Genomic DNA, 24,606 nt, shown 5'->3' on the forward strand with positions numbered 1-24,606 from the left:
TGTATCCCAAGGACCTTCTGGTAGCCAGCAATTGCTCGTTGATAAAGTTCCAAAGCTTCCTGCCAGCGCCCGTCGGTCCATTGACTCCGCCTCATCATACTTCCCTTGATCTTGCAGCACCGACGCCAGATTGCCCACACTCGTCAACGTGTCGGGGTGGTCCACCCCCAATACCTTCTCCCCCCCCCGCCAGTGCCCGTCGGTTCATTGACTCCGCCTCATGTAGTACTGTCGCCATCAGTGACAGACTGTTGAGCGATATGTCGTTCCCGTCCCCGAGCATCGCCACCCGTATGTCGTACGACTCCCGGATGTGTCCAAATGCCGCCTCATACTGCCCGGACGCCCAACAGAACCACGAAACATTGTACTGGAGGTCCCCTCGACTTTTACTAGTGAGACCGACTCCCTCTTGGTGTCGTAATGCAGCCAGCACGTGAGGGAGCAAAGTCTGGCACACGGCCCAATTGCTATGGTCTCCACTGGGGAAGCTCTCCGCCAATAGCTGGACCACTTGGTCGACGTACGACTCTTTCTCCTTGTGCTGGTCCAACCAATACCGCACCGACTCCTGCACGAGAGGGTGCATGGAAACCCGTCTCATCCGCGGCCGCCACCACCACCAAAGAGTAACCCGCCACCGTCCCCAACGCATGGCGCCAATCTGCCTCCGCTGCCTGCGTGTGCCGCACTAGCATCGACGGGATCGACTGCCCATCTAAAAAGGCCAGGAACGCGAGGAGTGTGGCCGCCGCGGGATCACGCTGTCGCATCTGATCGAAAGACAGTCTCCATGTCCGAAAAATCGAGTTAGGGAATCCCGGCTCGCGACGATGATCCTGCAATTCAATACATCCTTATTCCGCGTCGTGATCAGGAGCCGCCTTGATCGATCGACAACCCGGGGGAGATAGTCCATCAGCGGCTTCGTCGGGGTTTCCCTGTCGGTGCTCACTTCGCCTGACGGGATCAGACCTAGCATGAGATTCGCATCGTCGGCATTGTCCACGATGAGTAGCCATGGCCCATTCTTCCTCATCATCCAACCACCTCGCTACTAGCTCGCACGCGTCCGTTTTGGGATCGTCACATCCAGGCAAGCGCAGTCGCTGTGCCATGCGCTGGCACGCCTGCACAAACCGACTCGATGTGGCCGCATATATCCAGAACACGTGGCTCCGTGGATGCTGTTTGTGGTATTGATGAGCATAAGCGATTGCAATCTGCGATTTTCTGGTTTTTCCGGTTAGTTTGCTGAAGATTTTTTCCGGGGTCGAAGCTTGTAGCCTCACCCTGTCCCTCCCATGCCGTACAGAATGGCCCGCTGATGATCATCGAGCTGTTCTTCGATCGACGAGGAGAGCGTATCTCGGGATATGTAATGGGGATCAGGCTCGAAGGGAACGTCGAATATCGCCTTTGGAGCCGAGGGACGTACTGTCGTCCTGTCAGTTCCTGGCAATCCTACCGACCTCATTCCATTCCCGGATCGTCACAGATCCCATCTCTGGCCGAACCAACCTTTTTTTCATGGGGGGCGGGCGCAGAATTCACCTACTCGGCTCAATTGAAGGGGTCGGCTTATTCGTGACCGAGGACTGCAATTCCTCTTCCCACCGAATAAGCTCCCCAAGTACCCTTTGAAAGCCTGTTTCTTCGGCGGATGCAAACCTAACCATGTCACGATGATTGGCGTGGATACTGATGGGATTATATCCTGCAAATGTGGCTGACTCCTTGGAAACCCCTTTCCCCACCACCGGTAATGGTAGTTCTTCAAAGAAACAGGTTACCTCAAGCCGCCGATTGTTTTCTCTCAGGTCTCGAATCATGGCCAGGAATCCAACCTGAATAGATTCAATAAGCTGATCGTCCGTCTCTAAAATCTTGAGCAACGTCGTATTGGTGGATTTGAGGATACCCAGAGCCGAAGCAGGGAGTTTCGCCCAGTCAGCCATCCAGTTTCCGGTGTGAGGAGTGCCCATGAATATGACCCCTTTGATGCGGTCGAAAATTTTCTTCAAACGCATCTCTGGGTTGTTGCGAGAAAGCAAGATCGCCTCCTTGCACACTAGGCCACCAAGACTATGAGCGACGAAAATGATGGGACGATCGGACGCATTGTTGCTGCTAGCTCGGTACGTCGTCAGATCGTTCAGGAGGTTTGTCGAGTGATCGATCAGTCGATTCGACGAGGCGACAGATTTTCGTACCACGTATGCATCGTAGCCGTATGTTAGGATTCGTGCTCTGTTGAGCTTAGGTCCAAGGCCCGCGGCCACGGTTGGGATTGTCCTTCAGCCGTCCAAGTGCTTTCTCTGTTTCCGGTCAGCCCATGAATGAAGCAGACGTCGACTATCGCGTCAGTACAGTCATGTAGCACCTGAATACCGTCCGGAAAAGAGATGGTGGGTGGACGATTTGGCGACGACAACCTCGAGCTTTCAGCCTCACGTGGCGCCTGAGCTACAACTGTCTTGAAGAGGCTCTCCTTGAACTTGCGCATGATGGCCAGCTCCGTTCAGCGAGGCGAAGAGGGAACGTTGTGTCTAACCTAATCGCCAAAGGTGGGCCAGCAATGAGAGAGAGCAGTAATTGGTCTCGGTCTTGGCATTTCCGAACCCACGCAGCCCTTCAATGGCATTCACGCCGAAAATTTGTCAATAATTACGCTGGAAAGACACCCACGGAGCTTGAAAGACACGTGGAAATCACCCGGGGAGGAACAAGGTAACTTAACTTGATTCCTGCTGTCATCTCCCCCTCTGCTCCGCAGTCGAGAATGCTGGCAGCGGGCAGCGGGCAGCGCGGTCCGTGACAGACGTCGTTGCCGCTATAATTAAATAGGCTATGAATGACCCATTTCTGTCTAGGCTAGGAGAGCTTTGCTTTGTATCCGTAAAGGGTAGGGCGGTTTCGGGCCCCACTGTGGTCGACATTCGAATATGAATGAAAGAAAAGTTGATCAAGCTGGTCGCCGTATGAGATCGAACATGTCGAAGGGGAAGCGCGAAAGGGAAATGCGAGCCAAATAACCATTAAACAGGACCATAAGATTGTGATCACCCAATCAAAAACATATCCCAGAGGATCTTGGTGTGAGATCTTCTCGTTGGGGGGAACATACATGGCAAAATCCAATTTAGACCACCATCCAGTTCCCAACCCTGATCATCCGAGAGCAAACTGTTGTTGCTTTGTAGTATACATGAGTCCTTTGAACGCCGAAATCCATTCGCCCGTGCCATCATTCAAAGCCTTGATTGCCGGGCCTCCATATCAGCAATCAGTTCTTGATGCATAATCTCAGCCACTTCTTCTGCGACTTGCCTCTCTATGCTCCTTCTCTTTTGCTCGATTTCTCCAGGTTCCTCGACCAGACCGTACCGCTCACTCAGGTTCTCAATCGGAGTCACGTTCTCACAGTGGCAGTCATGATGATACCCGGAGTTATTGTGACGGTCGACCCGAGTCTTCAGAGTGATTTGTGTCGGCGAGGAACGCCGATCAACATGCTCTTGACTGACCATATTCTCGGGGCATAGGCCTGAATGTCGTCGAACATGATGGATTGAAGAAGGTCGAGGGGAGTTTTCCGTTGGCATGGAGATATCCGGACAGAATCCATCCCAGGATTCCTCGTCGGAACTGTGGTCACGGCTGCGGCGGAACAGGAATTCTTGGGATGGCCGCCTCATGTGACATTTGGGACAATAATTTGGAGGAGAGCCGTGACTGGAGGAGAGTCGTCGCAATCGTGGATGAAGTACTCCCGGATGATTGACCGGGCTTGCTCCATCGTTGGAGTGGGTTGATTCCTGCGTGCCCTTCTCACGTGTGGGAAGAGTCGAGGCATTAAACATCGGTGCAAATGGGTCGTATTGGACCATTGATAGATGTGTTGAGGTGGTTTGATTGGTGGATGATTGTTTGTGAATTGGTTGTTTGGATTGGTAGGATGATTGATTCCAGTCCTCTCCATGTTCTTGTCACAGCATTTATGGATTTCGAGGCTGCCATGGTCGAGGTGGGAAGCGGAGGCGGTACCGACAAGTCACAGTCAGCCATGACGAATGGGGATGGACTCTGAGATTCCGCTCCGCTGTCACATCCCCTACCCTCTCCGACGATGAGAGGTTGAGTGAAGTTTCTCGAGCCGTCTGGTGATGACCAAATGTCGCAGAAAGGTGTTAGTGGAGATGACTGGATCAAACCACGATGACCGCTCAGTTGTTCAGTGGTGGTGCTTGGACGCAACACTGAAAACCTTGATTAAGCAAAAGCCTGATGATCTATTTAGCTCCTCGGCGGCCGCCGATACAGTTTTGACAGGGTCCCTCGGGCCCAAAATCACGCCAGCCTCGCCATCACAATGGCACAGACACCGAGTCTGGTCACTCCACCGCGCCGACAAAATACCGCAGCTTGACACGAGCAATGATGCGCCGCGACTCCTTAGGGGTCTGTGTCACTATAGGCGTATTCTGACTTCCCTTCTTATTCCTACCAATCAGGCGATGTTGTTGGACGACCACGTATGGAAATTCCGTGTCTTTGATTCAATAAATTCTCATATCAAGTTGTAAAATACTGTATGGCCGCGAACAGTATTTTTGACGCCGTCCCTCAGAGACTTATTGGAATTTACAACCTGTCAAGGGGAGTGCAAGCATGTCAGGCTTGCGGCGAGACAAAACCCCTCGTCTTCGTGCCCCATAACCATCAATTAGGGGGGCTCTGGGGAAGTTTCATTGTCGGTCCGAAAGAGTCTCCTGCTGAGACGATGAACATTTCAAGCCCGTTGACCGTGGACAAACAGGCTTGAGAGATGGCCAGCGGAATGCGAAGCGAAGCATGCGGTCAATCGTCAGAGACTCAGGTCTCGTAAGGTAATGATACTAGCTGCACGTGCGAGAAAATCAGTCTGGGGCCGCCTTTTCTAAGCGAGGTGTATCCCACTGGACATACAGATTTCCCGGGTGGCTTGCTGACCAGGAATCGACATTGTTGGCTTTCCACGATGCGGCACGATGGATCGTGATACCTGTTGTCGAGATCACTCCGCAACTAGATCACTTCTCTCTGGTGCAGGTTCTATTCAGGTAGGAGTGGTTGCACATGATGGAGTTCGAAAAACCCATGATCAATCAGTCTCGGGTGCAAAACCATGGTCGGAAATCTTTTTGGTGTGTTTCCTTTCGTTTTGCATACGGGATCTCTGAAGCCGTCACACGACATTGTCCAGGGGCGTTCTAGGCTTGAGATTGCGTCTCAACCCGGGACCTGCAGAGCATCGGGGGGTATCAACTAGCGGGTCTTGCCTCGCGAGAGGGAAGGCCTTTGTCTGTACGGAGAGCAAGAATTGTCAACGAACATGTTACAGCGTGGTTTACAGAATCGGTAAGATCTTCGGCAGAATTTTTCTCGAGGTTCGCGGCTTGGGCTCAGACGTGCTGCGGTACCCATCTAGTCCGAGGATGTCGTGCGCACAAGAGGGAACACCTGATCCAAGCAATTCTCACATGCTCGCGCAATGTCACCTGGCGTGGTTTCGAGGCGAACTTGTGAAGACTTTGTTTTTCTCCGGATATACTCACACCACTCTTGAAGATCGCTCATCAAGGATAGGGACAGTTTTCAAAAGAAAGCCGCTTATTCAGGATGGGAAGAGTTGAATGCTAAAGTCGATCTTCCGGAAAATCGATCCTAGATTGTTGTACACTTTCCAAGTTTACAAGAATACGGGTTCACTGGTGAAGCGGTGCTTGACAAAGGGTGTGGTATGATCAACGGAATCTATGAAAATTCAACATGGGCTTCTTGATGTCATCAACATGTTGCGCCTGATAACGAGCAAGAAAGGGGATGAGGACATTTGCCTAGCGCTGTAAATCAATCCATCATTAGTAAGTTTTTCAGGATTTTCTTAGGGAAGACCTTGAGCCATCCTTTTCCAAACTCCAACGCCAAAATTGTTGTGCTCACATTACACAACAGCCCAAAGCTGACCCTGTGATGAATCCCAGCATCAATCCAGATTTGTGTTTCTTCCCCTTTGACCTCATTTACAGTCAGGACTGGACTGGACTGATTTCATTTACCCTGACCCCTCCCGTTTGGGACTTGGGCTATCTCTCCACCACCATTCAATCGTAACTAAATTGTATGAGCGGACTTTTCGCCTCGTCAAGGGCCTGTGTTGTTCCCTCGGCTTGGCTGCCGGAGCCCGTGACTTGAATCGTTGAGATGCTTCCGCGAATTCGAGGACTGCCTTGAGGGCTTCTCGATTGATTGTACCATTTGCTCCATTTACAGTCTCTTTGCAGAACCGGCTTCACACCCCAAATGCAACCGGAATTACTCTCCGCCCACCTCTACTGCAAGGGTTCGGCTGCTTTACCATAGGAGTCTAGGGCCTTCTGTCCAGTATAAAAGCGGCAGCACAATTCCTCTGGCCCAACGAAACACTTACAGACATGATCTTGGCCAAACTTAAGTCATAGCACTTATGTGGGTATGCTACAAGCTGTTATGCACTGGACGGGAGGATCCTAGGCGAAAGGTGACTCCGGTTCTTGAACCACAGGTTGAGGTCATCAGTCCTTGATCGCCTAATTGTCCAGCGGCCTGGCTGGCAGACAAGCTACAGTGGATTGCGGATGCAGTGTTCCAGCCGCACTTGTCCCGTAACAAACGTCGGCCCTGAACACACTACAATATACATCGAGCACCACGCGAATTCGGGAGTGGGCGCGGTTGGTCGTTGCACGAAAATGTGGCCGTGACTACCTTATCTGGTACAGGACTGGGAATTCGCTGCACCCGTTGAAGAACTAGTAACACTCAGCAAAGCGCTCTTGATGACCTGGTTATGCTCGAAAAGGGAAACAGCATTGTAACATTGTACGGAATGGTTAGTCGGACATGGAATGAACGGTGGACAACGAGGGTAGCGAGTAGCAAATCACCTAGTCACTCTATGGATTCGGCCCGCGTGGGAGTCCTCTGCTCTCGGCTTCTGGCCATAGATCACGTAGCCAGGGACATGGTCAGGTACTTGAAGGATTTGATTAGCTGGAATATGGCATTCACATTGGCAGATAGCTTATGTGTCGACTTCTGCATCCATACCTTCCTCACATCCACCAACAAAATTTCCCATTTCTTCCGCCGTCCAGTCCAGCGGTCCGGCAAATGCTCTCACGCTCAGTCCGTTCGGGCCTTCTAACAAACCTCGCAAGGAAGAAGGCGCCAGCTTGTCGCAGACGCTTGTCTTGCAGCCAGAATCAAATTCTTTAGGCTAGGGTCTAGTGAAATGATACGTGTACTTCGGAAACCAAAGCCTCTTGCGTGATTGGTGCGTTGGAATTGACGCTCTAGACTGCATATGGTAAGGCAACCGCCCACCTGACCTGAGGAGCCCCTTATCTTGAGAATTGACAAACCTAAGGTCCAGAGATTGAGTTGGGGTGCCAGAGAGGCGGGGATTCGTAACGAGACCTGCATTTGGCTCGTCATTCTCAACAACGTAGATCTCGATTCTGATATATTCAGGTGTTTCGAGTCCCCTGACCAGACCGTCCAGGTTGAAATTGACTTGATTCTCGTTCGAGTCGCTATCGCCGCGAAAGGGAAACACAATTTTCGTACCAATTGGACCTCGGTGCGGACGGCCACAATAGTGCCGGAATTGTCATTTCCACGGTGGATGTACATGGACTTGATGTTCAGGAACTGAAGGATGTAACAGTCATCTGACATATGAGATGGTGGCTGTTGTTGGACGACTGGTCAGGGTCGGCATCAACGACACGCATAACTCTCTCGTTGAGGGGATTGGTCGGTCAGTTGCGAACAAGAATTCAGAAGAAAACGTCAAGGACGAGGCCACCTCCGTACTGGGTGATGGAGGTGGATTTGCGTCATGATCAGAGACTGTTTGATGGGCTTCCGCTTCTGCAGCCTTTGAAGCCATTTTTTGTCGTTGTTGTGGATGCCTCCAGAGAGGATGCCTTTTCTCCCTCTTATAAATGCGGAAGAAGGGAGTACCACAATGAAGCATCAAAGATTTTCGAACTCACACGAGAACTGCCCGCGCATATGATAGCTCTGGTGGAACGAGGCTGAGACACTGGTCGTCATCACTAATGCAGTACCTCGAGACGTAGAGTAGTTGCACATACTATCCTTCACACAATTACGCGATTTCCTTGGCCGTATCCCCGTCCTTGTATTTGCATACCATTCGTCCTTGAGTAGTGATGTCAACCGAGCTGCGTGCCGGGGCTACCCTATAACTTGGCAACTTCGCCTAAGTTGGTGTCCAGCATCTTTGAACAGAATGCTTGACTAGTTCGTGGATCTTCAAGGAACGTATGCTTTGAGGAACAACGACGGAAATAGCGTTGTATGGTACACACACCGTCCGCACTATTGAGTCAGCTTGATTGGTTCTCATCTATAGCATTCAATTGGGAAAAGAGATCTTTGTGACATGTTTGGAAAGGAATGTTATCACAAATATAGGTCAACTATCTGAAGCGCTAAGCTAGAAAGAAGGCCCCATGATTTGTAGACTTTTGTTGCCAATGCCGTTTGGTTTCTCATGCCTGAAGATAATGTACAGCAATTGTTTCAAAGAAACCAGACACTTCCCACACCTAAACACCAGTCACTAATGAATGTGATTATCGTATACGTTATCGTTTAAGTCGTATGCGGAGCAAACGGAGAAATGAATTGGAGGCAATGAGTGACTGATAGAGTAAGACGAGACGTTTCGAGGTTGAGTCCACTGAACTTGACGTCGAAGCCAACTTTCTTACTCAGAGCTGATCTGGATTCTCTTGGATGATTTGGCCCTTTCTAACTTTGGCACGATGACGCTCAAGATACCATTCTTTAAGCTTGCCTTGACATGTTCTTGATCAACGGGATTGGGGAAGGAGAAGCTCCGAGCGAATTCACCCACGCTGCGTTCCGAGACCCAGTAAGTGTGTTGAGGCTCGTGCTTGCCGACTTCCTTGGGGCCCGTGGTGGTCACTTCTTTGCTGGACGACTCGACATGGCCTTCACCTTCCCTAACCTCCGTGGCTTCAGTTGGTCTCTGGCCTTCTTCTTTGTACCGTTCGGTACGACCCTTGATGGTGAGGGTCTGTTCGTCTGCAAACTCAATGGTGACGTTCTTCTGGTCGATTCCTGGCAATTCGCCCTCAAGAATGTATCTGTCTTGTGCTTCTTTGACGTCGAACCTGGGAGCAAAGGTGCGTGATGCCGTTTCGGACAGCTTCTGGAGTTCAGAAAAGGTGTCGTTAAAGAGGTTAAAGAAAGGACCTAGCTCATGGCGAGAGGGTCCGAAGGAAGAGGAAAGTCGTGGGAAGAGCGCCATGTTTCTGGATCGAATAATTGATGTAAGCTTTGGAGAGATACGGTGTGGTAGCCTTCGAAGACTGCTAGACATGAAATGGGTTTTGAATGCTTTGCTGTAGTCTGTCGATCAAAAAAAGTCACTTCTGAGATAACTCGAGGGAGATTTATAGGGCGTGGGAGTGGTAGATGAAAGTTCTGGAAATGTATCCTGCGTGACGAAAGGATGAGGTAAAGTGGGGTAAGGAGGGGTGGCGTGAAGCTTCTAGAGACCCGCGTCATTTCCTATTTTGGCATCACGAACATACTGACTCCGATGAGGCTCACCACCCTGTCTAGCAGGTACGCAACCGGGAACACATCATCTGGAGTCTTGTGGCACTATTATCATTGCAAGCAGAACATATATCCCTTATGAGATAACTGTATCTTGTTCCCTGGCGGCTGTAAGATAACAGCACAAGTGGTTCATCTCTGAAGCTTGCAATGTCCCCTTGACGGGGAGTACCAGGGCTTGCGTGCGTCATTGCAACCGCAAAAGAACCCCCAAATGTCTTGTGACGCCTGGAGAACTCTCGATATAGCTAGAAAGTTCGGCGGGTCCCCGGCGATCACTCCACCCGAGCTGGGCATGACCCCCGTAGCTTCCGTATGCAGGGCTTTCTGTGGCCGATTATTTGCTGTCATGACGATGAGGTGACCGGGGACCGTGATCGTTGGTGAGGAGTCTGTAGTACACGTCAAAACAATGCTGTTTGCAGCTGGATGTTGAAAATCAAGTATCTACGTTATGTCCTCATCATCGCAAGAGATCATGATGGTGTTGCCGTTGGCAATAGTCGGCACGGCGACACAGACCACGTGACTCCGCAGATGGCTGGCTCTGATTGGTTGGAAATTTGTGATGCGTCTACCTCTTTCGCGATGTTAACATTGCATTTACCACCTCGATTCAATGTGCTCAAGGTAGGACAATGTCTCAGGCCCTGAATGTCTAGAAAACTGGTGCCAAAGCAAGGGGGTTGTCATAGATACTCCAGGTAAACATCCGAGGATACTCAATTTGACCCATTTTGACAACACATATACCGAGCGGTTACAAGAGAAGGAGCACAGCTCAGCCGATGAAGATTTCGCGCAATCTTTGATTTAAGACTCGGGAAATGTCTCGTCAGACACAATCCTCTCACTCATAACACCTTCTCGCTGCTCAAAATGGGGGAAATATTTGCCTCATATGTTGAGGCGGCTGCTGATCAACAACTCCCTTAGTTTATTGGAACCATGTCAAGACACTAGTTTGATTTTGGTATTGCAAACATCCTCCCACTCAACATCTTCTTGCAAGGTCATTGCTGGCTGATTCCGAATAACCAGGCTGTTAACAGCATCTGCCTTGGCTATCTCATCATGCGAGCTGCCGGCGGATTTCTCATTCGTGACATTGCTGCGGTCGTCGGTGGAGCCCCGCTTGCAACATAACCGACCGCCGTGCTTGGAATATTGACCGCAGCCCTCAGTTCTCCTGTGTCACAGGCCGCAGACTACTGGGGTGGAAAATGATTTCTTGTCATCCTCACGGCTTTCGGATGCGTCGGTGGCATCATCATTTCGAGAGCAAGCTCAATGGGAAACGCAAATCACGAGTACTCGAAACAAACTTCAATGTCTTGACTGGATCGGATACGCTATGGTGGGCCCGAGAGTAGTTTTACTCTGCATCGGTCTCTCCTGGACTCCAAATTCATCTCCGTGGGCCATTCTCATGTCTTGGTTCCGTTTTTGGTCGGAATTGTTATTCTGCATATCCTTTTGGTCTGTGAGTGGAAATTCAAGAAGGATGGAACTTTTCATCATGGCCTGTTCCGTAACCGGAATTTCGCAAATTTCACAATTACGCTTGCCCTGCATCTATATCGAAGGAAATGAAACTTTTCAGCGAGCTACTTCGTGCCGTTCGAACTCAGTGTATTGTACCCAACGATGGGCTCTTTCCGAGTTAGGCTTTGCCATAACCATTTTTATGTAATAACTCGTTCATCGTCTTCGCGCTATTCGTCAGACCTTATCTGGATAATCAAGACCAGTTCAACCACCAACGATGGCTGGATTCCCGGTATTCTTACTGGTTTTCATCTTCGCAGCCGCTGCGAAGACAATCACCCCTAAGGCTGACTTCTGGGGCTATATGGTATTTCTAGGAGCAGGCCTTGGTGTCTTTTAACTGCTCTGGTTGTCGCAGTACAGTTTCCAAACTGCACCACAGCTTACTGCATTTATGTCTGGTCTGATGCTCTCGGTTCGGAGTCTGGGAGGTTCCTCTGACTGGGTGATCTATCAAGCCGTCTTCGGTCATGGAATTTCGAAGAACCTGGTTCTGAAGATAGCTGCGACAACACTACCATGGGGTATCCCAGAGCTATCGTCAGAACCTTTGATTGGGACCTCGATGTCGGATAACACGGCCAATACTGCTGAACTGCCTTGTCGGACGTACCAGGGATTGACTCCTGAAATCACCGCAGCAGCAGGCTGGGCCGTACAGGAAGCATACAAACTTGCATTCAGCTATGTCTGGGTCGCCACGGCTTCGTTTGCATTTGTCGCTCTCGTTGGTAAGTCTTATCCCTGATTCACTGTCTTATTTCCTTGCGTGCTAACCAAAAATTTGGCGCAGTGCTCCTCGGAGGCCCTAAGAACGAGTCCACCTCTTGGACCGCAATCAATTCAGAGGTGCAAATTTTCCCAAGTACGGAGCTCTCTTGGCGGCTTGTTTCGGTCTACCGTGGGCGGCGTTAGAATTCCTTGAAGCGAGCGGGAACGAGAGAGTGGTAGTGCGCGTCGCACGGTATTGGTAGACCACTCCACAAAGGTAAAATACGAAGATTTGGTGAGCTTGTTAAGCCAATGGTCAGTGGGGCTGCGACTTGTGAGCTGGGGGGATTTCCGCCGCCGCCCTGCTCATTTCGGCTGGTGGACGCGACAGAACGCGGTACCTGTATCTGAGCTAATTTAACATTGTCCCGAAGAATTTCACTCCGGAACAGACGGGATTCTCCCTCCGCAATGTCTCCCTGTCCAGGCGCAAAGAAAGGAAGATACAGAGATTGCGTCATTACAACTGGAAAGGGTATTCGGACATCGTATGATTCATTGAGGGATCTCGATTTTGCTAGAAAGTTCGGCGGGCCTAGGGGCTCGTAGGCGGCCACTGCAACCAAAACCGGGCATACCCTGCAAGCTCTCTCTGAGAGGATTGTTCACATGTCATTACAATTTTCAGAAGACGAAGAAACAGGATATCGTACAGGAGCATTGGAATCAAAGCAAGGCCGTAACTGGGATCCTTTTTCCTCCATTAAGTCCAAACCTAGACAGACAATCCTGCGCCTCTTTTTCGAGCACTACCTCGATGCTCAACTGTTTCCACCCATGCCACAACAACCCAGGCCCGCTGCAGACCACTGTGAAAGTCTCATTTCCCGTCGCTATCACTTGCTTCAGAGTCATTTCCTTGGAGCAGGGAGATCCCCCAGACCTGGCCAGCCGTATGTTTCAGATTCGGCCGCATTGTCTATGGCCTCGAACGCAGCGGCTTCCATCTTTGGTTCCATTGCAGCGACTCTTCCACTGCCGGATTTGGTCGAACTCTTACGTCGAGTTTGGGCCGGATCTTTCGGGGGCTCGGCATAAGTTCCGAGACCCGGCCATCCCCAGCTGTCTCTCCTCCCTTGATGTGATTCAGCGCCCATGCCATTCTCATTGAGCTCAGACTCCTGACGGGCTTCGACCGCGGGGCTTGTCGAGTCTTTTGCTTCGGACTCCCAAAGCATTTCTTCCTCGACTCGTTTGCGTTGGGCTTGGTCTTGGTCGCGCAACTTCGCCAGACGTTCGCCTGCAGCGGGGTTGTATTGGTGATCGTGATGGGCCGCTTTCCTCTCACCGAACAGTTTTTCTTGTTCCTGAGCAAGAGCGTGTCGAATCGAGTCCATTACCTGGCCCAGTCTTGAGTTGCGTCGTTCATGGAGGTTGGGGTCTGTGCTTCTCCTGCTCGCAGAAGGCGAGGTGTCTGTGTTTTCGGGTTGCTCCGGGTAGTCCGTAAGTGTGTTTGAATTGCGTCTGGTCATGTTTCAATGTCAAGTCCGATGTTGTTATAAGCTTTGTTGGAGTCTCGTTTAGTTTGTGCCGAGAAGAAGATGGGGCAATGGGAAGGCTGGAATCCTTGGTGACTTTTATACTTGTCACAGGGTACAATCTTCACATTGATAGATATCCTGTGTGAGGGTCAGCAGTACGCTGAGAATCATGTTCAAGTCTGGATCGTGCCCGAAAGCTCTGACGGGAGTGGTGGAGTTTCGGTAAGAAAAGGGATTAGTGACGACAATACTCGATACATCTTGTGTGCACCATGAGCGTCCAGTTCAGTGCCAAAGGTCACGCCACTGCTTGTCAATCCATCGGGCGGTTAGAGCCGAAATCACGCTCCCCAGCATCGTGGAGAAGTATCGAGCATATCGTTCGCGATCAAGATCTCCGGGTGTAAGGCGCTTCGGACAAGCCTTTTTTGAGTGAATGACTTTATTTCTATCGGTACAGCTATGCCCGCGCGTGATAGAGAAAGGGGAATGGACAGTTCATGACCAGGCCACTAAAACCCTCACATTTTCTTCTCTCTTCTCGAAAATTCCGAGGAAAGTTTCCCGAGTTCAAATGACGCACAAGACTCGGCAAATGTCGCGCAGCCTCATGACTGCTCTAAGATTTTTCTTCGCCGCGGTGGAGTGATGGTGTGACCCCCAAGGTTCCATCATCTCACTTTCGGCTTCTTCAGATCTTCCATCGATCAGGCGTTCGCCTTGGCATTCGTATTCACCAGCGCCATCTGCGCAATTCATTTTCGAAGAGAGGGAGATGGACGGGAAACAGGTCGGCAAGTAATGGCAGGCAAGACGCACATCCCTGGCATCTCGAGGTCGTACCCCCTACGAATTGAAGTCATAACGCGAGAAAATGAATCAATATGCATTGTGTTGAGTCGCAGGCATCTCATTAATTCGAGAAGCGACTGTCGCGTGCCAAATTTCTGGAGAAAGAGAAGCCAGCCATCATATATAATCACAAACTCCCGATGAATCCGATCGTCCGACGTCAGTGCCAGGTTGGCTCCTACCCAAAAAGGAACCAATGGCCTGAATAATGCGTTATTTCCTTCACACGTACGAATATCACCGAAATTGAATGGACATCCGGAGCGCAGTTTGAGAAAAGAACGCGTCGGTTCATTTGCTCGCCTGTGAAACCAGCACCTGATATAACCCCGGTAACAACAGTCAGCCAAGGAGTCCCAGTTTGAATATTGTTGAGTGGTGTCAAGGAATAGCAATTCCGCAAAGTCTACTGGCGTCAGTTCACTAGCCTTTCTTGGAGGCTCCTTTTCCATGGTCGACATCACTGGACTGCGGAGCAACGTCAGCGATGATAATCAATACTCTTATGAATCCATTACGGAATGAAAAACCAAGGCCAAACTTACCATCCACGTTTCCCACAAACCAACGATGCACAATTCTGTCGATCTACCTTTATAGTCCTGCAGAACGCCACTTATTGTGACATCTGTGTTCGGTATGTATGCTCATGACATGCTTCCAGCTGGAATATCTTTGTTACCGGGTGAATCCAAAAACTGGGAACCCTTACCCGCGCCACACTGTCGACGACGATTCAAACAACGATAAAATATTGGCAAATTTTCTTCCGCCCCCGTTTCTTTGATTGAGACCTTAATCGCTCTACAATTGCATTGGCCTTCCCACGGCATCTAGGGTTTGAGACGAAGACGGTTCTAATTCTCGAGCTCTTTTGGAAGTTAAATGGATACTTCAACTTTCGTTTTCTATCGGAAAGCGATGCAAACGATTTTGCAAGCCAATCATAGCGATGGAGCCACCTGAACAGTGGCTTTGAACAGGCCGTGTGGGCTCCTCCACATGCAACGCCCTAGAGAACACTTTCTCATTGATTACACGGATACGCACTCCAACCAGGGCCCCCCTTTTCCCCCAGATGAGGGCTTTCGGTTTCCCACAAACCCTGACTCCAAGGTTGTTCCCCTGTGTTGATAGAATGGTAAACCCCCGGAAGTCCCTCACAGGTCCCCTCCTTTTTTTGGGGAGGGGGGGAAACCTTTCAATTTCCAAAGTGCTCGTTTATGGAGCAACTATATCTCATTTGCTTACAGCCGTAAAGTTCCTCTTGATGAGCCTTATCCTACTGTACAACCTCCGTCATCAAATCCTCCGGCCACCTCGGTGCATCCTTTCCATTCCCCCTCGTGCCCACATTATACCTGAGCACGACCTGATCGTTGACAAACTTGATGACTGGTTTGATAGTCCGCACGACCACGCCGAGAGCTTTGCTTTCGCGATACTCGAAGAACGACGGATCGAAAAGCTTGCTGTTTTTCATGATCATTCCCATATATTGAGGGATTGTGTAGTTCATGTTATGGTAGCACCTGCAATCCAAAACACAATGAACCGTTAGCTGCTCAACCTCTTTCTGCTCCTCGTTTCAATGAAGTTTGCATGGTCATGCAAGAAGCTCACCTGAACACCTGCTTTCCATTTCTCTGCCAGACATCCTGCCAGACATCCTCGGGGTACTCGCCGACCGAATTCGCCAGCCACTGATTATAGTAATTTAGCGCCACGTCGACCTGGTAACTGCCACCTTCCTCAGCCCGTCGCATCAGTGCGGCTAGAATCGCCGTCACACCAGCAATCCCCGTCATATAGTCACTATTAGGAAACACAGGTGTCACGGCCTCATTATCCTTGAGACCCATCGCTTTGCCGAACGCGGCGGAAATACCCACGCACGCATCGCTGATCTGCTGCCATCCAGACCGATGGCTCCAAGGGCCATGCCAGCCGTAGCAGTTCTCGCGGACGGAGATGATGCCCCGCTCACGGTCCTGGATCAGGTTGATGATCGCCTCCTGGCTGAAGCCGTGTTTATCCAGGACACCTGGCCTGTAGCCTTGAACGACGACGTCGGCGTCGCGGATCAGGGCTTTTAGTTTCTCCTTGCCCTCCTCGGTCCTGAGGTCCACACTACATTGCCACTTCCCCCAGCTGAGATCGATGAGGAGGCTGCTGAAGTCCACGATGTGAGGGCTAGTAACGCGCATGACGCTGGCGCCGAGCTCGGCGAGGCCCCTCGTCACGGCCGGTGCGGCGATGACGCGCGTCAAATCGACGACTTTGAGGCCCGCAAGCGGTCTGGCTGCGCTTGTCTGCGGCGTCGACGGCCACCAAGAAGGCTTATGAGCCGGGTTCGGGACGGGGTAGATTTCGAACAGTCCAACGTGCGCGTTGGCTTTGCCGTGCTCCGAGGCGCGGAAGGAGTCGACCGTCTCTGCAATGACGCCAGCCTGTCGGTACACGTCGGACGCGAGGCGTTGCATCTCCGCTGACTCGATTGTTGCAAGTCTCTCGATGAACGGCGTCAGAGCTTCGTCCCAGGTCTTTAGCTCAGGTCTGTCCATAGGGAATCCGATGCTCTCGAGTGTCGGGTTTGGGTTCATACTGCCGTGCAAGTGGAAGTACCGCCCGTCTTTGGTGCGATAGATATTCGTCGCACAGTGCCGGAACAAGCTGGAGGTCATCTTGTGGAAGTCGTAGTTGGGAATCAACTCGTAGAGTTTGTCCACGTTCTTACCCAGTGAGATGGCGTCGTCAGTGCCCGGATTGATTTGCCAGATCAGCGTCGACATAAAGAACAGCTGGGCATGGTCGGTGTTAATCTCCGCACCGGTGAGGTCGACGCTGTATTTCCGCTTCAACAGGGCGGAGATAATGCATGCTTCAAACGCTTTCAGGCATGCGGCTGACTCGGCGAAGCGCCAGTTGATAGGGATCGAGGGCAGATCTGTACCTTTGAAGATGATGCGAGAAGCGAAGTCAGCGGCTTCTTTGGGTACGTCTTTGGCGATTTGGGGATTATTGAGTAATGCTTCGGTCAGGAGTCGTTTGGATTCCGAAGGGATAGAATAGGATGAGAGAGCATCAATGCCGGGTGTGTCGATACTGCCCATTTTGGCTACGCCAGAGACAGATCGGTCACTTGTTCGATGTCTTGAGAAGTCAAGTGTCTTGCAATTTTCCCAGACGTGAGATATAAAGCTGCGCAAGAAAAAAGGGTCTAACAAGCCCACGTCAGGAATTTCTAACGTGAACAATGTTATGTGACAAGATGCGTTCGTGAATGCGGACAAAAGATCCCAAGAATCTCATTCGATATTCCCGACCTCGGCCCAGGCGTCAAATCGCTAAAGCACGGGAAGCTGGACGCACCGTGGGGCTTTCGGATATTCACTGCTGAAGGGACATCCATCCGTGAGGAGAAGAAAGCAATTAGAACCTATTGAGACCGTGATTGGTCGATGCCCGCGAGTCAACGTTCACGAGTCGCGGCAAAGAGCAGTCCAGGTTCGCGACAAATACCTCGGGGAAAGTTTGGAGTGGGAAAACTCAAAGACCAATGGACTCAGAGGACCGTGACTCAATGTGGCCACGACGGAAACCGGCATGAAATTGCCGTCGGTGTCTTTGAGGAGGTAAAATAGTGGACGTTGTGAATTTATGCAAAGTGGCCTTTCAGTTTTGATTGACTTGGGAACGCAGTCGCATGTTACAACAGTTTTCGCGGCGTAGGCGAAACGAAGTCAAACTTTGGCAGGAGACCTTTGTTAACTTGCAAGAGTTGAAACGGAATTTCTGATTCCCAGCGAAGAACCAACGGGTGGTGCAATATCAGGACATCGACTGATCCGAGAAACCATCCGAAGGATTCTGCTTCCGACACCATTACTGGACGCAAATCACCATTCCAGTCAGCCATATAGATTCAGAATGGGTGATCCGGGTCCAAATACCATTCCAACAACGCGGCCTTGCAGGATAGCCAACTGTTCGGGTGCCCGGGGTGATCCAGGATATCAGATGCGGCGCCAGGCGACGTTGGGTCCAGTCGATTTCATTACCGGTGACTACCTCGCTGAGATGAACTTGGCTGAAAACACGGAGAAGATGGCACTGGGACAACATGACGGCTGGGAACCCACGGCATGGGATGGCCTTGAACAGACTCTCGATGTGATCAAGGACAAAGGTATCAAGATTATCATCAACGGTGGGGCGTTGAATCCCAGGGGACTTGCGCAGAAGACCCAAAGGTTTGTGAACGAGAAAGGGCTCGATTTGAAAGTCGCGTACGTCTCCGGCGATGATCTGAAGGAGGAGGTGAAGAGCAATCTTGAGAAGACGGGAAAGCTGCCCCAGCATTTGGATGGAGAGAATGACCAAGTCACATTGGCGGAGAACGCGGCTGCTTTGTTAGACACCAAAGGGAAACCTATTGTCAGTGCCCATGCCTACTTGGGAGCAAGAGCTATTGTCAAAGGACTGGAACTTGGTGCCGACGTGATTATCTGTGGAAGAGTGGCAGACGCAAGTCCTGTCATAGGAGCTGCCTGGTACTGGCATAAATGGACCGACACGGATTATGACAGGTTAGCTGGAGCTCTGATTGCCGGACACTTGATCGAGTGCTCTGCTTATGTCACGGGGTCGAATTTCTCGGGCTTTGATGAGTATCCGTTGAACACTTTTGTCGACTTGTCGTATGGTATTGCTGAGATCGCCGATGACGGGACTTCGGTCGTTACCAAGCATGACGAGACCAACGGCTTGGTGAATGAGGACAACGTCAAGTGTCAATTCCTGTACGAGCTTCAGGGTGGCATTTACTTGAATTCCGACGTCTCTGCAGACACAACCGGCGTCGAGATCGAGCAAGTGGGCAAGAACCGAGTCAAGTTATCAAACATCAAAGGATACCCACCTCCTCCCACAACCAAGTTGGCTATCTTCTATCATGGAGGGTACGAGGCACAATTTCTTGTCAATGCCACCGGATATGCCACGGCCGAGAAATGGCGTCTATTTGAGGCTCAACTGCGATATGCTCTTGAGCAAAAGGATCTGGCGGACAAGTTCCAAATGCTGGATTTCCAAGTATTGGGGACCCCGGAGGCAAATCCAGGATCTCAGTTCGCCAGCACCACATACTGCCGAGTTTTTGTGCAGGCCGATGCAGAAGCTCCTATATACGGGTTGCTGAAATCCTGGAGTGAGATTGGCATGCAGCATTTCTCTGGCTTTCATCTTTCTCTGGATTTGAGAACGGCACTCCCAAAATCATATTTAGCCTTCTATCCGGCTTTGTACCCGCAGGATAATCTAAAGGAAAGGGTTGCCATTCTGTCGACCAATGGAGAAGACGCACAAAGTGCAGATTCAGGCCATCCTTCTCAGTATCAAAAGCTGGCCCCCAGAGAGAATTATGAAACAGCCCATCCCGTGGACATGACTTCATTTGGACCATCACGACCAGCTCGGCTCGGTGATATCTGTCTGGCACGATCGGGCGACAAGGGAGCCAACATCAACTTCGGGCTTTTTGTACGACGAGGAGAACATTATCCATGGCTGCAGACATTCATGACACGTTCAAAGCTGCAAGAACTCATGGGTAAGGATTGGCAAGACGATTTCTTCATTGAACGAATGGAATTTCCTAACATCTGGGCTGTCCACTTTGTGATTTATGGGCCTCTTGGAAGAGGCGTGAGTAGCTGCCGGTTGCTTGACTCCCTTGGCAAAGGCTTCGCGGATTATATCCGAGACAAAGTAGTGGATGTGCCAGAGAAGTTTTTGGCAGACGTAGAGCAGGTGAAGCAGCAAAGGAGGGCCATGCTATGAGTGGGAAGTGCTGATGGATAATGTGGAACCAGGGAGGCAGTGGCCTTGCACACGTCAAGGGAGAAGGAGGGGGGATTTATGCTCGAGTTATGCTCGATTATTGGCCTTTGGAATACCGACCAGTTGCGATGCAATCAAGTCGAAGCGATATCCAGTCTCTGGTTTGCTGTGCTTCATCCTCGCTCTCTTCACATGCCGTTATATATCAAGCCACGGCCGGAACTGCCAAAAGTAAGCTTCCGAGCTTTCCATGCTTCCACGAGGATTCTTTGAGGTTTCACTTTGGTACGGGGCGAAAGGATTAGAAATCAGAGAAGCCCGATCGATGCCTCGGCAAAATCGACGCAGCATAGCCTTGGGTGGCTCATTATGATCTCAAGGCTAGGTAAGATTTGAGCAAGGCTCTGTGGATCACGGAGGTGAATTCCGTATCAGGATCGAGCCGAGGCTCACGAGGCTGCTGCTGTCCAGTCGGGTAAATGCCTCGACTCCGCTGGGGCTATATATGTGGGCACCACCCCTATTTACGGCCGCTCCTGGGAAAAAAAAAAAAAACTTTGTCTCGTATTTCGTGTTTGCCATTCAGATTCAGGGCCACACGATCCAACAAATGAACAGGTACAATTACATTTTTGTGCGTTGGTGCTCTATGAATCGCGGGCAGTCGGAATTGGCTCAACAGCAGAGCAACCATCCACAGATCCCATACATTCCACAGCGGTGGTCTGTGATAAGCAGCGATAGCAGATCACCACAGATCACCGACGTGCCACTTTGTGGATTATGTAGAAATTCTATTTGTCCAGCTTCCGGCCGAAAGTTGTTCTAACTCCCAAGTCGCCAGGCCCCGAGACCAAGCAAGGCACACCCAACGGCCACCCGATATCAGGCAACGTTAATGGCCGTCCAAACCTGCTACCTTTCTCGTACTCTGGGACCTGTCCGCCGTTCGGTGTCCATGCCATGTCAAAATCAATTCCAGATTCTGTCAAACATCCAGCCCGGTTTAATCTCGAATGAGTAGCATTACAAGCAGACCCACCACTTATCTATGCCTTTCCTCATTTTTGTGCTTCGTGATGCAATACACGTGTTCCTTCCTTTAACAGTACGGTTGCGCTCATGTTTTATTTGACTTCAGACTCTCTTTCTCCAATATCTCAAGTTGCCTCGCCGCACGGAAAGAAATGACTGAAAAGACTGATTTCGAAGACTCTCGCCCTCGACCTTGGCCTTTGCTTCGGCTCGTCCTTGATCAAGCTCGAGTGACTCAGGAAGTCCTCAAATTCCCCTATCCAGGGTCGGGAACGGATGATGATCCCTATATTGTCAGCTACATCCCTCACGATACCGGCAATCCCTACAACTGGGGGAACCGCTCCCGGTGGACCATCAGTTGGATCGTAGCATTTGAAATGTTAGCTACGGCTTTTGCTTCGAGTGCTTTCAGTGGTAAGTGCGCTGATATGATCTTTCTGGTCGTTTGAACTTCGCTGATGCCCTTTAGGAACTCTTCGCGAGCTCATCATCGACCTGCACGCCAGCACCGAATTAATTACGGCGGGAATATCACTTTTCGTCCTGGGTTTTGCTCTTGGACCGCTGCTTTGGGCCCCATTGTCAGAGATCTACGGCCGCCAGGTTATCTTCTTCATCAGCTTCTGCGGATTCACGGCATTTTGTGCTGGTTGCGCCGGGGCTAACAGCATCGGATCTCTTCTCGTGTTGCGATTCTTTGCTGGTGCGTTCGGCTCTTCTCCATTCACCAATGCTGGAGGTGTCATTGCCGATATCTTCAATGCTCAGGATAGAGGGCTGGCACTAGGGATCTTTGCACTGGCACCTTGTATGGGCCCTACCTTGGGCCCATTCTGCGCGGGTTTCTTAGGTGAAAATCAAGGCTGGAGATGGGTCATGGGCTTACTCGCAATCTTCTCCGGCGTCCTCTGGATTATTGGAACTCTCTTTGTGCCCGAGACTTATGCTCCAGTCCTGCTACGACGACGGATACGTGTGCTCTCGAATATGACCGGAAAAGTCTATATATTGGAGGCAGACAAGGAGAAAGGTCCTCCTTCACCCAAGACCCTGCTGTCAACTGCACTGATTCGTCCGTGGATCTTGCTGTTCCGAGAACCGATTGTTCTGCTGTTGTCGCTTTACATCGCCATCATCTATGGTAAGCAACAATCTCAACGTCTCACCGACTGTCAATATTAATTTGATTAAATAGGAACTCTATATCTTCTCTTCGGTGCCTACCCGATTGTATTCCAGGAGAAACGCGGCTGGTCCGAAGGTATCGGCGGCCTCCCCTTTCTCGGTGTGGCGTTTGGGATGGTTATGGGAATTGGATTTTGTGGCTACACGAACAAATGGTACACCAACGAAGCTGCCGAAAAGGGGGGAATTGCGCCAGCGGAAGCCCGGCTACCTCCTTCAATGTACGGCGCCATCGCGATCCCAGTCGGATTGTTTTGGTTTGCATGGACAAACTACGTTTCCATACACTGGATCTCGCCTGTCCTCGCAGGGGCTCCATTCGGATTCGGATTCACCATTGTCTTCCTGGGCGTCACGAACTATCTTATTGATTCGTACACCATCTTCGCGGCGTCGGTGCTGGCCGCCAATACGGTGCTGAGATCACTGTTCGGTGCTGCCTTTCCACTCTTTACGCCTGACATGTTCGACGCCCTCGGGATCCATTGGGCATCCTCGATTCCGGCATTCCTGGCTCTAGCCTGTGTCCCATTCCCATTCATCTTTTACAAATACGGGGCCCGAATCCGCGCCCGCTGCGTGTATTCCGCGCAAGCCGAAGTCGTCATGGCCGAACTTCGTGCCAAATCCGCACGAGCAGCTAGTCATCAAGCTATCGTTACATCCGGCCCAGAGCCAGGTCCCAGTTCTTCTGGGCCCTCGGTTGTTGAAGTCACTGATCCTGAGAAACACGGAGAATTGAGCGCTGGACCTCGATTGGAACTTCTGAAGACCACCAAATTGTCGGCGTCTGAAAAGGCAGTTCGATCGCAGTCGTTGACACGCGTCCAGTCGAAAACTGGAAGTATCAGCGAAGCAGCAAAGTACAACGCCAGTCCATATGACATTGATCGTGTGAACACGACGACGTCATTGTCGGGGCTCGATCTCAGTAGGGCCAGGACAAGAAGCTCCGCAGATCGGTGATGACGAGATGATTTCTCCAGAAATTGTTGACATGGTTTCCAAATACAACATTTTTCTCCACCATTATCAACGGCGCTCGGGAAGGGGAGAAGAGGACAGGAAGGATAGGACAGAACAGTAATTTTGGGATACCCATTACGCTACGGCGTGCCACAATCTTCCTGCTCACTAGAATAAGAAAGAATGAATAGAAGATTAGATTTCGATTTTTACGTATATTTCATATCCGGCGATTTGATCTAAACTTGACATCCACATCTCTCCTCCCTCATGGGCGATACAGCTACCCTTGCCGATTCCAATTCGACTTTGATGCCATCGAGAATTCGTTTCCACAGTTCGCCTAATGCTTCCTGTAGGATGACAGCAGGGTTTTCAATCTCATAGTCCTGGAAATGCGTCTCGAAGCTGAGGATACCGTTGCTGTACTCCGGGCCGAGCCAGGGGTACGCATGAGTATATTTAGTAGTCCAGCCGGGGTCCGAATCTGGTTGTGGTGCAGTGAAGACCGTGGTCGTAGATGTTGGAGATTGACCCTGAGTGAAATAGAAGTTTTGAAGAAGCTGTTTTTATTGCTCTCGGATTAGTTCTCGTGTCATACTTTGGCGCATATTATTTGACCAGGACAGAAATAAACGAGGGACGGCATACCGGTAATTTCTCGATCTCAGCCATGGTTCAGTTGCATTGAAAGAACGAGATTGCCAATTCTGTCGTACTTTTGCGAGGAGAAAATATTGGTGCTACAGCTGCAGTGTTGCAACACTTGGGAAGAATGAACATCCTTGGAATCGGGAATGTTTTTCAATGTCTCGGATCATTCCTCTTTCACATGCCATTGTCAAATTGATAACGGGAGAACTAATAGCCCCGAGCCATGGCGCGGGCCCACCAATGCCTAAAGTAGCATCCCACTCGAGTGGGAACAAGGCTCCCTCTTTGACTAGTCCACTACCAATTCAGGTGGCATACCGTGAATCACATGTCAGAAAAAGACAAAATTGGATTCACGGCTCAGGCCCAGGGGAGGGGGGTTCCCAAGTGGACTGATTCTAGGAATTCGGGTGTAGAGGGTTCCGTGAAAACTAATCTTGAAACTTGGTGCTCTGGGTGGCATCGGATAAAACTTTAAAAGTTCTCTGCGTGCAGTGACCAGAAAGGGCAGTCTCTCGACATGGTTAGCATAGTTGGTTCGGCTTCAAGCACAGCAAGCAAGCTTCCA

At 50.7% G+C, this 24,606-nt stretch overlaps 8 protein-coding genes across 8 annotated transcripts; 3 read left to right on the forward strand and 5 right to left on the reverse strand.

The window, feature by feature from the left end:
- Positions 1-857: 857 nt before the first annotated feature.
- Z518_02727 (uncharacterized protein) lies at positions 858-2,224 on the reverse strand (the record flags this gene model as incomplete). The annotated part of the gene is made up of 4 exons (XM_013419754.1): positions 858-1,233; positions 1,293-1,437; positions 1,559-2,130; positions 2,214-2,224. The coding sequence occupies 4 exons, from the start codon at positions 2,222-2,224 to the stop codon at positions 858-860; spliced, it is 1,104 nt and encodes a 367-aa protein (XP_013275208.1).
- A 6,597-nt stretch (positions 2,225-8,821) lies between these two features.
- Positions 8,822-9,388, reverse strand: Z518_02728 (uncharacterized protein; the record flags this gene model as incomplete). Its single annotated transcript, XM_013419755.1, has 1 exon — positions 8,822-9,388. One exon carries the CDS (start codon positions 9,386-9,388, stop codon positions 8,822-8,824), a length of 567 nt encoding a protein of 188 aa, XP_013275209.1.
- A 2,079-nt stretch (positions 9,389-11,467) lies between these two features.
- Positions 11,468-11,998, forward strand: Z518_02729 (uncharacterized protein; the record flags this gene model as incomplete). The annotated part of the gene is made up of 2 exons (XM_013419756.1): positions 11,468-11,557; positions 11,609-11,998. 2 exons carry the CDS (start codon positions 11,468-11,470, stop codon positions 11,996-11,998), a joined length of 480 nt encoding a protein of 159 aa, XP_013275210.1.
- An 874-nt stretch (positions 11,999-12,872) lies between these two features.
- Positions 12,873-13,493, reverse strand: Z518_02730 (uncharacterized protein; the record flags this gene model as incomplete). The annotated part of the gene is made up of 1 exon (XM_013419757.1): positions 12,873-13,493. The coding sequence occupies one exon, from the start codon at positions 13,491-13,493 to the stop codon at positions 12,873-12,875; it is 621 nt and encodes a 206-aa protein (XP_013275211.1).
- Positions 13,494-15,636: 2,143 nt separating this feature from the next.
- Z518_02731 (uncharacterized protein) lies at positions 15,637-17,467 on the reverse strand (the record flags this gene model as incomplete). Its single annotated transcript, XM_013419758.1, has 2 exons — positions 15,637-15,886; positions 15,978-17,467. The coding sequence occupies 2 exons, from the start codon at positions 17,465-17,467 to the stop codon at positions 15,637-15,639; spliced, it is 1,740 nt and encodes a 579-aa protein (XP_013275212.1).
- An 817-nt stretch (positions 17,468-18,284) lies between these two features.
- Positions 18,285-20,195, forward strand: Z518_02732 (uncharacterized protein; the record flags this gene model as incomplete). The annotated part of the gene is made up of 1 exon (XM_013419759.1): positions 18,285-20,195. One exon carries the CDS (start codon positions 18,285-18,287, stop codon positions 20,193-20,195), a length of 1,911 nt encoding a protein of 636 aa, XP_013275213.1.
- A 1,187-nt stretch (positions 20,196-21,382) lies between these two features.
- Positions 21,383-23,384, forward strand: Z518_02733 (uncharacterized protein; the record flags this gene model as incomplete). The annotated part of the gene is made up of 3 exons (XM_013419760.1): positions 21,383-21,647; positions 21,703-22,374; positions 22,429-23,384. The coding sequence occupies 3 exons, from the start codon at positions 21,383-21,385 to the stop codon at positions 23,382-23,384; spliced, it is 1,893 nt and encodes a 630-aa protein (XP_013275214.1).
- Positions 23,385-23,623: 239 nt separating this feature from the next.
- Positions 23,624-24,059, reverse strand: Z518_02734 (uncharacterized protein; the record flags this gene model as incomplete). Its single annotated transcript, XM_013419761.1, has 2 exons — positions 23,624-23,947; positions 24,036-24,059. 2 exons carry the CDS (start codon positions 24,057-24,059, stop codon positions 23,624-23,626), a joined length of 348 nt encoding a protein of 115 aa, XP_013275215.1.
- Positions 24,060-24,606: the final 547 nt, after the last annotated feature.

The sequence above is a fragment of the Rhinocladiella mackenziei genome, assembly GCF_000835555.1.
Source record: "Rhinocladiella mackenziei CBS 650.93 unplaced genomic scaffold supercont1.2, whole genome shotgun sequence".
NCBI classification, from domain to species: domain Eukaryota; kingdom Fungi; phylum Ascomycota; class Eurotiomycetes; order Chaetothyriales; family Herpotrichiellaceae; genus Rhinocladiella; species Rhinocladiella mackenziei.